General features: G+C 38.9%; 2 protein-coding genes across 2 annotated transcripts; both read left to right on the top strand.

The window, feature by feature from the left end:
- Positions 1-4311: 4311 nt before the first annotated feature.
- On the top strand, positions 4312-8811 carry depdc7b (DEP domain containing 7, paralog b). Its single transcript, XM_052125030.1, has 9 exons — positions 4312-4980; positions 5082-5523; positions 5625-5752; positions 7268-7460; positions 7539-7795; positions 7913-8055; positions 8149-8274; positions 8416-8491; positions 8586-8811. The coding sequence occupies exons 1-9, from the start codon at positions 4905-4907 to the stop codon at positions 8807-8809; spliced, it is 1665 nt and encodes a 554-aa protein (XP_051980990.1). The 5' UTR covers positions 4312-4904; the 3' UTR covers positions 8810-8811.
- A 1695-nt stretch (positions 8812-10506) lies between these two features.
- Positions 10507-13591, top strand: LOC127642410 (peptidyl-prolyl cis-trans isomerase B-like). The gene is made up of 5 exons (XM_052125029.1): positions 10507-10827; positions 11250-11363; positions 11445-11538; positions 12038-12222; positions 12481-13591. The coding sequence occupies exons 1-5, from the start codon at positions 10693-10695 to the stop codon at positions 12601-12603; spliced, it is 651 nt and encodes a 216-aa protein (XP_051980989.1). The 5' UTR covers positions 10507-10692; the 3' UTR covers positions 12604-13591.
- Positions 13592-14506: the final 915 nt, after the last annotated feature.

Genomic DNA, 14506 nt, shown 5'->3' on the forward strand with positions numbered 1-14506 from the left:
TCTAAGAAAAATAATAATAGTCTAGTTATGAGCAATAAAACACGGATACGTGGATACTTTACGGACTAAAATATTCTACATGGCATATTATTCAAATGACACTAATGAACACATTCCATTGGAATTGGAATGTGGCAGAACATGATTCTATGGCACCAATACAACTGCTACAATGTGTCATTCACAATTAGAACGACAATGAATCTGTTGTGTTCTATTCTATTATGACGCGTGCTATTCTATTATGACGTTCTCTATTCCATTATGACGTTTTCTCTTTCCCGTGGCACGTGCGATCATGATTTCTCCGCTATTCCTTTGTCTCAATCTACCGCAGAAAACCTCCCCGTGTCTGAGCAGAGAATGCAGCGACCGCGCCGGCGTTCTGGGTATAAATTACCCTCATTCTGTCCGCGGATCCACCGTGCTCACATTCAGCTCGGTTTCGGTGCCGGTGATCCGTGATATGAGACTCGGTGTGCGGGGATCGGACTGAAGGATGTGCTGCGGTGCCGTGTCTGATGTGGCCATGATTCGGTGTGTGCGCCCCGTTTCTCCTCCTCGTGTCCTGATCTATGATACCTTCTCTCTGTCTTTCAGTCTGAGATACAGAAAATAAAGACTGGAGAGAGGCGGAGTCACTGCGCGCGCGCGCTCTCTCTTTCTTAGAATGTGTCTGACTCTAGTATGTGGACACAAAATATTACAGTAATTCAGATTTATTAGAGTGAAAACGTAAATGGTGAAAACCACAAAACAGAGACTATATATATATATATATATATATATATATATATATATATATATATATATATATATATATATATATATATATATATATATATATATATAACATTTAATTTCTAGGGATTTTCCTACTAATCGCGATCTTCATTTGAAAGATTCAAATATCGATTCTTCAGCTGACTATACATTATCCTGCTTATTACACTGTTACTAAACAAATAAATAAATACATGGATAATAAAATATCAATTTGCATTGAAATTATGTCATTGTGTGAGAAATAAAATTCTGTTGGTGTTTATTTTGTAATTAATGACTGTTTGATTGCTGATTATCCATCTCATTAAAATACTACTTGCCAAATAAATAAATAAATGCAAATGAAACATTGATTTGAGTTGAAGTTATTTTACTGTCTTACTTGAAGTGATCACACAGTGATCTGAGAAGTAGTGAAGATGACTTGCAATACCTTGATGGGCGGTCTGATAAAGTAAGTAGATGTGCCAACCTGATCTCATGAAAAATCTTACATAATTCATGAGTTGGCTATTTCGCATGGTCTCCCTCGATCTTGTTTGCATAAACTCGTATGACTTCATCACTTGCAAATTCCCGGATGTCTAATGTGGAATTAAGCGTGAGTTCTGTACACGAGGCGTTAAGGACATACTTACTAATATTATGCCCTTACCCAAACCCCTTATCTAATCTTAACCAATCAGTGGAGTGTGTAAACATGATAGGAAGCGGTTGTGTGTGACAGAAGCAAATAATTGTCACGTATTAGATGGAAAATATGTTCAGCGATGTCATTGGCTGCAGTGAAAGTTGTAGGAATTCAAACGAATGCAGTCGCACGATATCATACGAATTAGCCAAAATGAGAAAAGTCATACGAATCCTGACGATTTTGCCTTGAGAGTGTTTTGGATGTGCAGTTGTATCTCAGAAGTATCAGACCACTAGATGGCGCCATTGACCAACCAGAAACAAGTATTCCAGGATGCCATGTAATAATATGATTCAATATAGTGTTTTAGAACTTTGCATGTGCATCAGTTACAACTATAGCTCCAGCTGAAAACCAGCATTCATTTGCATGGGAACTGTTTTGCTCATTTGTTTAGAATGAAGCTAGATTAATTTGAATATCAGATGTCCAAAGGTCTAAAAGCAAATGTTACTCTTTTATCACTTAGCGGGAAGGAAAACAGCTTTGTTCATGAGCCAAATATTGCCACTTATCCTTGGATATGACATCATAAATAAACCAGTACAATTTTGACCAAGTTTGGGTGAAATACAAGAAGAGTTAATCAGGGCTTATATGCCTTCTGTCCATACTGTAATGTTTATATTGAGCACGTTGGCTTACTACGAATATTAAGGCTCTCTGTAAAGCTGCATTGAAACCATATGTATTGTAAAGAGATCTACAAATAAACTGACTTGACTTGAACTAACGCATGCATGGCTGTAATAATGTTGCAGGGAACACGTTACCTGCTGCTCAAATGCCTAAAATCTCCCTCCACACATTCTGTCTCAGAAAGTCAGGTTTGTTTACTTTTTGTTTGCTTCTGTTTGAATCCAGCTCAGTGTAATTTATCCACTGATTGGAGGAAGGGAAGCTTGAGTCAAACACACCACAGACACAGTAATTTGTCTTTGATCTGTAAAGCTTCTGCAATCTGGACTATTCTTTGTTGAGGTGAGCAGTCGGGCAGCGGACTACAGACTCAAGCAGTAACTGTGCATGTGTGCCACTTCAAGATTTCTTTCTCAGATGAAACTTGGCCTTAGATGCACCCTGGAGTCAGGTATCAGGAGATTCTGCCCCTTAGTGGTGGAAATGCATCTGTAGGTCACAGATATTCAGGTCAACCTGCAAAAGCAACATGGATTTTCATGGGATAGTTCACCTAAAAATAAAAATTCTGTCATCATTTAATCACCCTCATGTCATACCAAACCTGTATGACTTTTGTTCTGTGAAAGAGAGTCATAACTGAATGTCCAAGCTGCTCTCTTCCATACAATGAGGATGGATAGGAACGATGGGCTGTCAAGCTTCTAAAAGGACCAAAAAGTACCATTAAAGCATCATGAAAGAAATTCCTTTCAAGGTATAAAAGAGATATCATTAAAATTATAGCTTACAGATTCTCCCTCAAAGCCACACTGTGTGGCTGACAGTTAAAAAAATAAATTGTGTAACAAAGATTTCAAACAAAGGGACTGCTGAATTATTTATAGGGTCATATTTCATTGATCCCCAGAAATGTTATGGTTTTATTTTTCTCTTGGACATCAAACAAAGATATGTTTTAAGATGTTTCATTCAGGTATTTGAAGTCCTTCGGGCATCTGGCACAGTTTCTACCGCAACTATTTCAAGTTCATCACATAAACCTGCACAGCAACGTTCCCTGCTCTTCTCACCAAAATTAAAAACAGCAGGACCTAAAGAGGACAAAGAAAGACATGGGGTGAGAGAGAGAGAGAGAGAGAGAGAGAGAGAGAGAGAGAGAGAGAGAGAGAGAGAGGGGTGACCACAGTGAAATGCAGATAACAGAATGGAAAATGAGCAGTCTCTCATCATAGGTCAAATAGCTGTGTTCCCCTGTGAAAGCATGTTTACGTGCGAGCCTGCAAGTGACACGACAAACACAACACGTCTTTCCCGTATGTACATAAATAGACAGATAGACAGACAGACAGACAGACAGATAGATAGATAGATAGATAGATAGATAGATAGATAGATAGATAGATAGATAAAAATAAAGAGTGTCAGACAGACAGACAGACAGACAGATAGATAGATATAAAGAGTGTCAGACAGACAGACAGACAGACAGACAGACAGACAGACAGATAGATAGATAGATAGATAGATAGATAGATAGATAGATAGATAGATAGATAGATAGATAAAAATAAAGAGTGTCAGACAGACAGACAGACAGACAGATAGATAAAAAAGAGTGTCAGACAGACAGACAGACAGACAGATAGATAAAAAAAGAGTGTCAGACAGACAGACAGACAGACAGATAGATAGATAGATAGATAGATAGATAGATAGATAGATAGATAGATAGATAGATAAAAATAAAGAGTGTCAGACAGACAGACAGACAGACAGACAGACAGATAGATAGATAGATAAAAAAGAGTGTCAGACAGACAGACAGACAGACAGATAGATAGATAGATAAAAAAGAGTGTCAGACAGACAGACAGACAGACAGACAGATAGATAGATAGATAGATAGATAGATAGATAGATAGATAGATAGATAGATAGATAGATAGATAGATAGATAGAGATGAAAAATAAAGAGTGTCAGATAGACAGACAGATAGATAGATAGATAAAAAATAAAGAGTGTCAGACAGACAGACAGACAGACAGACAGACAGATAGATAGATAGATAAAAAATAAAGAGTGTCAGACAGACAGACAGACAGACAGACAGACAGACAGACAGACAGATAGATAGATAGATAGATAGATAGATAGATAGAAAATAAAGAGTGTCAGACAGACAGACAGACAGACAGACAGACAGACAGACAGAAAGACAGACAGACAGACAGACAGACAGACAGACAGACAGACAGATAGATAGATAGATAGATAGATAGATAGATAGATAGATAGATAGATAGATAGATAGATACAAAATAAAGAGTGTCAGACAGACAGACAGACAGACAGACAGACAGACAGACAGACAGACAGACAGACAGACAGATAGATAGATAGATAGATAGATAGATAGATAGATAGATAGATAGATAGATAGATAGATAGATAGAAAATAAAGAGTGTCAGACAGACAGACAGACAGATAGACAGATAGACAGATAGACAGATAGACAGATAGACAGATAGATAGATAGATAGATAGATCTGCAAAGCATACGTACTTTATCCTGCAGAAAGCAAACAGCCAGACAGTTACTCTGTTATTTTCTAGATACTTTGCTGCCATCTAGTGGTGCATCTCCGTACACTTTGTTTGGGTTTTTACTGGTTTTCTGCTAGCCAATCAGATGGAGAGGTCGCTAATAAGCAGGTAATGAATAACAAGGGAAGCCGATTAATGAGTTTGGAGTCTGAAACTTGCACACAGCGAAATAATACATGGCATCAGTTCAGGATAAAGTTGCTGCCTTTAATGTTGTGGGGACATTATACAGTCCACTGAATCGACCTCCAGGTAACCCATTTTCTTAATGACATTTTTCAGTTAAGATCACAGTAAAATATAAAAACACAATATATCCTGAAATGATTCTTACGATTATTATGTTTCTTCAGATCACAGAGTTATCAACAGGCCACAAGATGTACCGAACAGCAAGATACAAAGCAAAGACATCTGGAGCCACATCATCACTGTTCTACAGACACAAGTGAAGGTTAAGAGACGCAGACAGCACCTGAAATCTCACGATAACTGCTTTCTGGGCTCTGATGCAGTGGATGTCATCCAAGCTTATCTGGTCCAGGATAAAGTTCTTGAAAATGCTCAGGTCTCCAGAGCCAAAGTGGCTCAGGTGTGTCAGGTACTGCTGGACTGTAAGGTGTTTGAGGCAGTAGGAACCACATTTCTGGGGAAGGCCATTAAACCAGGAGGGTTCCAGGATAGCAGCACCAGCCTCTATAGATTCCTGAATATGGAGAGTCCGTCCCTGGACATGTTTGAAACTGCCCTTTTGTCTCCTAGTGAAGAGAGTTTGATGAATGTCACACCGTGCAGGTGAAACACATGACCATTATAATGAGGTTTTTAGTTCAATACAAAGACTTTTTGTACTGTAACTTAATTATAATAATTGGAATGTTTGTTTGGCATTTTAGGCAGGACATTCTATTATTCTCCCATAGTACACCTGTGAAACCAGGCCACGCGTTGGATCTTCTCATGGGGAAGCTGGACTTGACTGGACTTGTCGGTTCTCCACCCATTGAATGTCTTCCACCATCTGGTATTACCTTTATTGAGACTCTGCCAAATCATATATACAAAAAATCTTATGTTTACACTACCATACTACTCTTACTATTGATGCAATATACAGTATAATGTGTATACGGGATGCCACTCAAAAGCCTTCCAAAAAGGTCAAATATCTGCCCCATTTCCTATCAAATAACCACAGATTTCCCAGCCTTCTATACATCCCTTCCTCAAAGGCCTCCACCCTCCCCATCTCTGAGCACCACTCACGAAATGAGGGCGCTCCAACTGCTTAAAATATCCTGTCTGGCGATCATGATGCTTGTTAAGACCTAACTCTTTATTTGCCCATTTTCAATGTCGATGACCACCCCATTGCCCAAAATACAAAGACTGGGGCAAAGTGAAAGCCGAGTGCCCAATACATCGCATATTAGACTCTGTACTTTCAACCAGAACTCCTGGATCTTGACACACCCCCATAAGACATGGGTTATGTCTCTATCCTCTGATTGACATTGCCACCAGGTGGGTGTGTCTTAAAGACATAAAACCTATACAACCTAGAGAGGGGTCCAATAAAATCGATGTCAAATCTTAAATTGCATAAGATAAACCCTTGCATCTCTAAATGCAGACTTGAAGTTTTTTAGGATCCTAGCCCACACCACATCCTCCAACGTCAAGTTTAAAAGTTTCTCCCATAATCTCTACAGAAGTTAAAGATCCGTCCCCCAGACTCTGAATTAGCAGGGAGTAATACACCGATGCCTTGTGACCCTTCCCAAAAGCAGCAATCACCACTCCCGGAGTATCTTCCACACTAGGAGGGGTGCGTGCCACTCCCAAAAACAGTGCAGAGTAGGTGGCGCAGCTGTAAATACTTATAAAATTGAGATCTGGGAATGCCAAAAGGTTGAACCAAATTTTCAAAAGGTCTCAATACTCCACTCTCATACAGGTCACCGAGTGTATTAACCCCCTCACAACCACTCTGACCAACAGAATGGGGACATATTAATACATAGTTTAGGGTTCAGCCATATGCTCAAGGCTATGTTTAAATAAATATCAGAATTAAACACTTGAAATTAACCCATTTGTTTGTTCCGCCGCTACAGGGTGTCTATAAAGTAGCCTAATCCAAACAATAAAAGTATTCCCGAACCAGTGCATTTCCAAAATCTTAAAGATAATCCCATTCTACCATATCAAATGCCTTTCCGGCATCAAGTGAGATGGCAGCAACCATTCGCTACTGACCACATGATATTGATGAGACGCCTAATGTTATCGGAAGAGCTATGACATCTATCTTAAAAAAACAGATTTGCAAACAATCTAAGTCATAAATGTCTCCTGCTAAAAAAAACATCATGCTAAATGTCTAACTTGCATCCATCCTATAGATGTATTGCAGGTGAGCAAACAACGTAAAAACCAAATATCTTCCAGATGAACTCGCTGTTGGTATAGTAGTAGGCCATTCCAAACATGGCTTTGATACAAACTTAACAACTTTTGGGTGGGATCTCTTTCTCAGTGGTCAGGGAGGTGTGGCACGAGCAGACCGTACGGCGGTTGTCACAGTTGATAGATCTCCCTCTGCTGGAAGGAGTGCTGAACTGTGCAAAGATTGTTTCTCCTCCATCTCGTGGCAGTAATAATGAACCCAACCTGCTCTACACAAGTAACTACCTTGACAGAGAAGTTCTCAAGGCCTTCAAAGACTCTCAGTGAGAACCGTTCACATTTAAACTTGAAAGACAGCAGAATGAGTCTTGCATAGGCCTAATTATTCCTCCCCTGCACAGAGCTGATGTTTGGCTATCGGCAGCCATAGACCTGTTAGATTTCCTGCCTGATCAGCTTGTGGTGGAAGTAAGTAGAGAACTGCCCAGCTTCTGTGAGGAAGAGGATGGTGAGGAAGACCAAGTCAGATCCTCAGGCATCGATGAGTGTAAATCACTACTGTTTCACATCCTGGATAAGCATTATGGACACATGGACCACGAGCCCCTCCTCTGTGACAGCATGGCTGATGTTTACATCGAGATCACAGAACTTCTGGGTGAGACTAAAGCACCTTTTTGAAAATGGTCAACGGGGCGCCGTTTATTTAAGTCTGTAATGAAACCATTTTTTATTTGTCTGCTGTGGGTGCCCGTTTGTCTCCATGGATACCTAGTAAATGGGAAGTTTGAAAGAGCTCTGGAAGTCTTGCAGCTTACACTGAAGCTGCTGTCTGCATCTGCACGAGAGGAACTGCGCAGACTGCTGGAGTTTATGGCAGTAGCTGCAGACCCTGCAGATGTCCAGCTGCACAAAGAGGTAAAGAATTTTGAATTCTTGGAGTCAGGAACCCTTCAGTCTTGAGTGGTTTGAAAGTGGTTTCAGTCATTTTGAATATTATAATTTTTTTAGATTGAAAATCGGATGGTTGTGAAGAGGACCTTCACCAGAGCTATCATCCTGACCAAGGGTCTGCCCAAAGGAAAGATTGATCTACTGCTGCTCTTCATGCTCGACAATCATCAGGAGATCTTCAAGGTTCCTCTAATTTACCTGGTTGAATCATGGTGTGGCATTAAGCTGATATAATTCCATGCTATCTCACTGTGATCATGATCAGTTGTGAGATAACTAATCCGTACTTGTAGTTTTGCATTATTTCTTCTTATCTCTTGTTAGATTCCAGGTTCTCTTCACAAACTGGTTAGTGAAAAACTGGATGACATTGTGAAACACAGAGATTCATCCACGGAGGGTATGACATGTTCAGATTATAACATGCTGTATATAATTGTGACCATTTAACATCAAGACCATGATAATATACTCAACATATCCTAATCTGATAGATGTCACATTTTGCCAGCAAGTACCCAAGGATGTGTACACTGAGACCACGAAAGAGTCAACTAAAAATGAGCTGTACTCTCTGCTGAAAAACATTGACGAAAACACAAAGTATTCACTGAAAGAGAAGAAACGACTCCTGGCACAGTTTTATAAGGGACACCCTGAAATATTTGCGCAGTATTTTGGGTCTAGACTGAGCACTCTTAACCTTCTTGAAATATAAACTATGGCTGTTTCCTTTTTGTGTTTTTGTAGTTGTGTACTCTAAATAAATGTATTTATCTAAATAAATGTATTTAAGTTTTGAATAAGAATGGAGCATGTGTCTTTTAGTATAAATTTGATCATTCAATAAAATGTGTCTTCTAGCTCATGATGCTTCATATTCTGTATAACAGAAAATACGGTTTATAAATCCAATGGACTTGGGAGTCTTGCACTGGTATATGTGAAATTCAAATTAGCATGTGGAATTATGTTAAATATTCATTATAGGACACCCCAGTAAAGGAATATGCTGTGTTCAATACAAGTTAAGCTCAATCGCGTAATGGTGGTATAATGTTGACTACCACAAAAATGTATTTGGACTCGTCCCTCCATTTCTTAAACAAATACAAATCAAGGTTACAGTGAGGCACTTACAATGGAAGTGAATGTGGGCAATTTTTGGAGGGTTTAAAGGCAGAAATTTGAAACTTTTCTCTTAAAACTCATGTATTCACTTTAAAGTTGTTTAAATTGTAATTTTTACAGTCATTTTTGGGTTTGACATTACATTGTCATGGAAAATAATTTGTAAAATTGGCTGTAACTTTACACAGAAAAGGTTAGTATGTGGTTTTATCACACTAAAATCATGTTAACATGCATATTGATTGTCTTGCTGCTAAACTTTTGAAATGGTGAGTTTTGTTGCTTTTTTTTTTATATAAAGGAAAGGAGGGACGAGCCTAAATGTTGTTGTAATCAACATTATGCCAATAATGATTTGTAATCAAAATTAAGTTGTAATCAAAATTAAGTCGATTGAGCTTAACTTGTATTCAACCCAGAATATTCCTTTTTAAGGTGCTGACACACTAAACACTGCATCTTCCTGTCAGGTATTAAAACAAAAATATGTAGCTACATGTTGTGCTGGTATAAAATTAAATTTCTAAGTATTCCTTAATATTAATCACAAAAAATATTTTGACTCATGCCTAGTTTATATATAAATGCAGTTACAATGGAAGTGAATGGGGCCTGACTTTAAATGTTAAAATATTTTTTTTTTCCAGAAGTATAGCCACATGATGCAAACATATGTATTGAAGTGATTTTAATGTGATAAAATTGGCAATTGTCCAGCGTTTTGCCGTTTACCAGATTACAGGGTTTACCAACATTATGTTGTCATGGAAGTTAAATTGTAATATTGAATATAACTGTACACAGATATGGTTAGTATGTGATTTTATCACTTAAGTCATGTTAACACTTATAATGTTTACGCTGTGTGGCTATACTTTTGAAACGGTGTGCATTGTAGTGTTTTTGCACTAGCTCCATTTACTTCCATTGTGAGTACCTCACAGTAACCGTGGTATACTTTAAGATTGATTTATTATTTTTGTGGTAACCAAAGTCGTGCCACAAACCTTGTCGATTGAGTTTAAGTAGTATTGAACATGGAACAGTCCAATAAAATCATTCAGGTTGTGTTGTGACACTCTTCCCGAAAGAAAGCTTCCGGTCCCTTTAACGCTGATGCGTCTTTAAGCCGTTCTGGCTCCGTCCATTCCTTACTCGTTACAAACTCTGATTGGCTCTTTCATCCAGGAGAGACAGCAGTTCATCCAATCAGCGTCCGATGGATCACGTGCGCATCATACAGAGCAGAGTGCGCTCTTGACCATGTTCTTAGACCAGTTTGAGTTCTGCTCGACGTAATGTGATTCGATAGTAAGTTAAATGCGCTCAGCTGGTTCTGGATCGGCATAAACGCACAGCACCCGCCCGGGTTGGAACTCCGGGCGTAGCTCAAATCTCCTCCCCGGATGCCCCAGAATCCCTAAAACACCCAGTAATTGGCACACATTCAGTTTTTTTTTTGCATCGTTAATGGTGCGCATCTGCGAAAGGAGGATGAAGTTTTTGGTGGCAGTCACATTGATCGTTGGCTCGGTAATTTTCCTGCTTTTCCCGAGCGGATCAGAGGCTGATGAGGAGACAAAGGGACCCAAAGTCACGGCCAAGGTACAGAGATGCCGCACAGCTACACAACGCTACATTCAGTGCAACATTGTTTTATGACGCCAGTCAGGCCGGCATTATTCAAATGTTACAATGTGCATTCGAATCGAATGTTGAGTTCACATTTGAATCCGAACCCTTGTTGTTTTTTTCTCTCATTTGCATTTATCAAAGCTCATTTTGCGCTGAATAAAAGCAATGCGTGATATTTTTCTATTCTTAATACTTAATGTTGCATGCACAGTTGGTACTTACCTGCTCATTGCAAATATAATAATGCATTTGAATACGGTGCAATACCAGATTTGAAGTCAGTAGTGATAAAATGTTCGTGGTTTGCGTTCATCTCGTCATGGTGAACCGAGTCTGTGCGCCATTACGCGTCTGCAGAACTCTTGCTCTGATTCGGATACTTTTGTTCTCAGGTTTACTTTGACATCAGGATCGGAGATGAGGATGCAGGACGGATTGTCATTGGACTCTTTGGAAAAACTGTACCGAAAACGACGGAAAACTTCCTTCAGCTGGCCACTGGAGAGGTGAGCGTGATTTTTTTTCACCGATGTAAATTCTGTGATTCTTATTGAATGGAAATTATGAACGCAACTTCTGCCTTACAGAAAGGATTCGGATACAAGGGCAGCAAGTTTCATCGGGTAATCAAAGACTTCATGATCCAGGCAGGAGATTTCACTAAAGGAGATGGAACTGGAGGTACGAGTTTTTTTTAAACTCATGATCTGTTCCAGAGACCCCAATGATTGGTTATGTGAGATATAAATACTTTTTAGTAGTGACGTTACATTTAAAATCCTTGTATTCAGAGTAAGTTACTTACTTTCCATTAAGTCAATTACTTTTAACTACATTTCTTTGGTTGCATAACTTCCTGTTTCCCCTTTCAATAGTTTTAATATATTCCTCATATAACAGATATTATTAAAGCTTTTATCACAAAATAGTCATTTCTTAAAGGTCTACACTACACCTTTTATCCAATACAGTGAAGCTGCTTTTGTTTCGGGTCATTTTGACCCGGAAATCAATGTATTGTAGAGAAATGCAACGCATTCTGATAATAATCAATATTAAGTTGAAAGTGTTTTTATTCGGTTCTTATAATTTAAGCAAAGGTCAGCAATGAATCAGCCAGATACTTGAATGTTAAGTGTATTTTTGAGATTTTAAGAACACCTTTTCTCTCTGTATGTAGGTAAGAGCATCTATGGTGAGCGTTTCCCTGATGAGAACTTCAAGCTGAAGCATTATGGTCCAGGTTGGCTCAGCATGGCCAATGCTGGCAAAGACACTAATGGCTCCCAGTTCTTCATCACCACTGTCCAGACGCCATGGTTAGATGGCAAACATGTTGTCTTTGGCAAAATCTTGGAAGGCATGGTAAGTGTCTCTTCGTCCATCTGTGGAGATTTTCTTTTTCCCTCCCTTAGCATTTGCTAGTTTAAGATTTATTCATTTTTGTTGAATGAAAAATTCTCCGCTAGTGACATGAGGGATAATGTCAGTTTTTCCACAGAGCTGTGTAATAAGCGAAGACCTCGTTGGTCTACACATTAGGACATTTATTATTCCTTGTGAAGTGCCTTCACACCAGTGATCGTGTTAATTTTGTGTGATTCTTCTTCTGCTGCCTTTAAGGATGTGGTGAGGAAGATCGAGAGTAACAAGACAGACGGACGAGATAAACCTCTCAAAGACGTCACCATCCACGAATGTGGCAAGATCGACGTGGAAACGCCTTTTGCAGTACCTAAAGAGTAAATTAAGTTTGGGGAAATAATAGGACTCTGGGTTTAAGGGGATTGAATTTGGTGGAATTCTAGTGGAGATAAAATGTGTATGTGTGAGCTTATCGGAGCTCCGCCCCCTCTTGGGACCATCACACACCAGTCCTGATCCGCTGAGCGGTACACCCTGGGTCCAATTCCAGCATTCCAAACGGTCATATTTCTGACCCGCTTCAACTTGCTTTTGTAAACAAATGTTCAATAAAGGATCCAGGTTTTCTTAAAGTGGTTATCCTGTTTTTTTTTAATAAATACCTTGTCTTGGTTTTATTTTTGGAAACCTCATGGAAAATCAATGATACAGACTTATTTAATAGAAATACTGCTTTAAAAGTCTTAATGCAGTTAAAATCATTTTTTCATTGTTAACAATTCACATTTTCATGGTAAATACATGAACAAAATCAGTGTTCTAAACCGGTGAATCACTAATGTCATTTCATCATATTAAAGAAAAGCAAAAAAAAGGTGTATTCTTTGGACTAATTAAGATTTTTGAGATATTTTGCCTCACCCTGAATCATTATTGGGGTCAGAGCGCAGGGTCAGCCATGAAACTGCGCCCCTGGAGCAGATGGGGTCAAGGGTCTTGCTCAAGAGCCCAACAGTGGTATCTTTGCGGTGGTGGGGCTTGAACCCCTGACCTTTCGGTCCGTAACCCAGAGCCTTAACCGATTGCTATGAGGAAAAAGCTTAAGCATGAATTTCAAGAAGTGCAGCAACTAACTAGGTCTTTAAAATGTAAATGTATATATTTTTTTTGCATAACATATGCAAATACATTTGAATATTTTTCCTTTGATTTAGGGGTTAAATGAGACCTATAAGACATTTCCTGAAAGGCGATTCGCCCATAAAGGGATTGTTCATCCAAAAAATAAATGTGAAGTTTTTGATTGAAATCCACCACTTTCTGCACTTTCACCTGTGGAATTGATTAACACTGAAATGATTGCGTTCATCTTCTCTGTAACTCCAGCAGCGAGTTGACTTTGCTCTTGTTGATGGTAATAGAAGGAATTCTGGGATATGTGGGCAACTCTGGTGCACAGGTGAGGCCCACAGGACTGCTCGGCTTACTGCAGCACTTTTTAAAACTCACTCTGACGTCTCTAGGGTACATACCCTGCATGACACCGGCCACCACAATATCGGGGAGGTCTGGGGGAAATGACAAGTAGAAGAAGACCGTTTCAAAGTGGTTTGATTGCAAGAAAAGCCATTTCGATAAAACGTCTAAACCGACAGGTTTACCTGAGCTGGATTCTAGCTGGTAAGGGTCGGCTGAGAAACCAACCACTTGCTGATGAAATAACTGAAACCTGCAGGGAAAAATCAATTAATCAAAACAATCAATGCATTCTTGAATCACTAATGTGTATCTAAATGATCCCAAGTTGCCCAGTTAACAATTTTTGGTTCCCTGAACGTTCTGGGAACATTCATTTATGGTTGTAAAAATTAAACCTAAAAATAACCATTAGAGAAAGTTCTGGAAAAGTTCTCGTTAGGTTGTCACACAAAAAAACCCTGCAACGTTCTGGGAAGGTTAGTTTATGGTTGTAAAAATGAAACCTAAAAATAACCATCAGGGTACATTCTGTATCAGGTTCCAATTAGGGTGTCACACAAAACCCCCCTGGAACGTTCTGGGGATGTTAGTTTATGGTTACAAAAATTTGAACATAAAGAGAATGTTCCTAGAATGTTAGGAAATATGTTCATGGCAGAATGATTATGATTCCCATTACCATAATTTTGGTTTTCCTGTATTAATACTGTTTTGCCAGACATATCATGGTTACTTTTGTGGTTACTATGGTTTTACTTCAAATACCATAGTTTAACTATCATTATTGTTGTAAAATCATGGTTAA

Source organism: Xyrauchen texanus, unplaced genomic scaffold (genome assembly GCF_025860055.1).
Source record: "Xyrauchen texanus isolate HMW12.3.18 unplaced genomic scaffold, RBS_HiC_50CHRs HiC_scaffold_606, whole genome shotgun sequence".
Classification (NCBI taxonomy): domain Eukaryota; kingdom Metazoa; phylum Chordata; class Actinopteri; order Cypriniformes; family Catostomidae; genus Xyrauchen; species Xyrauchen texanus.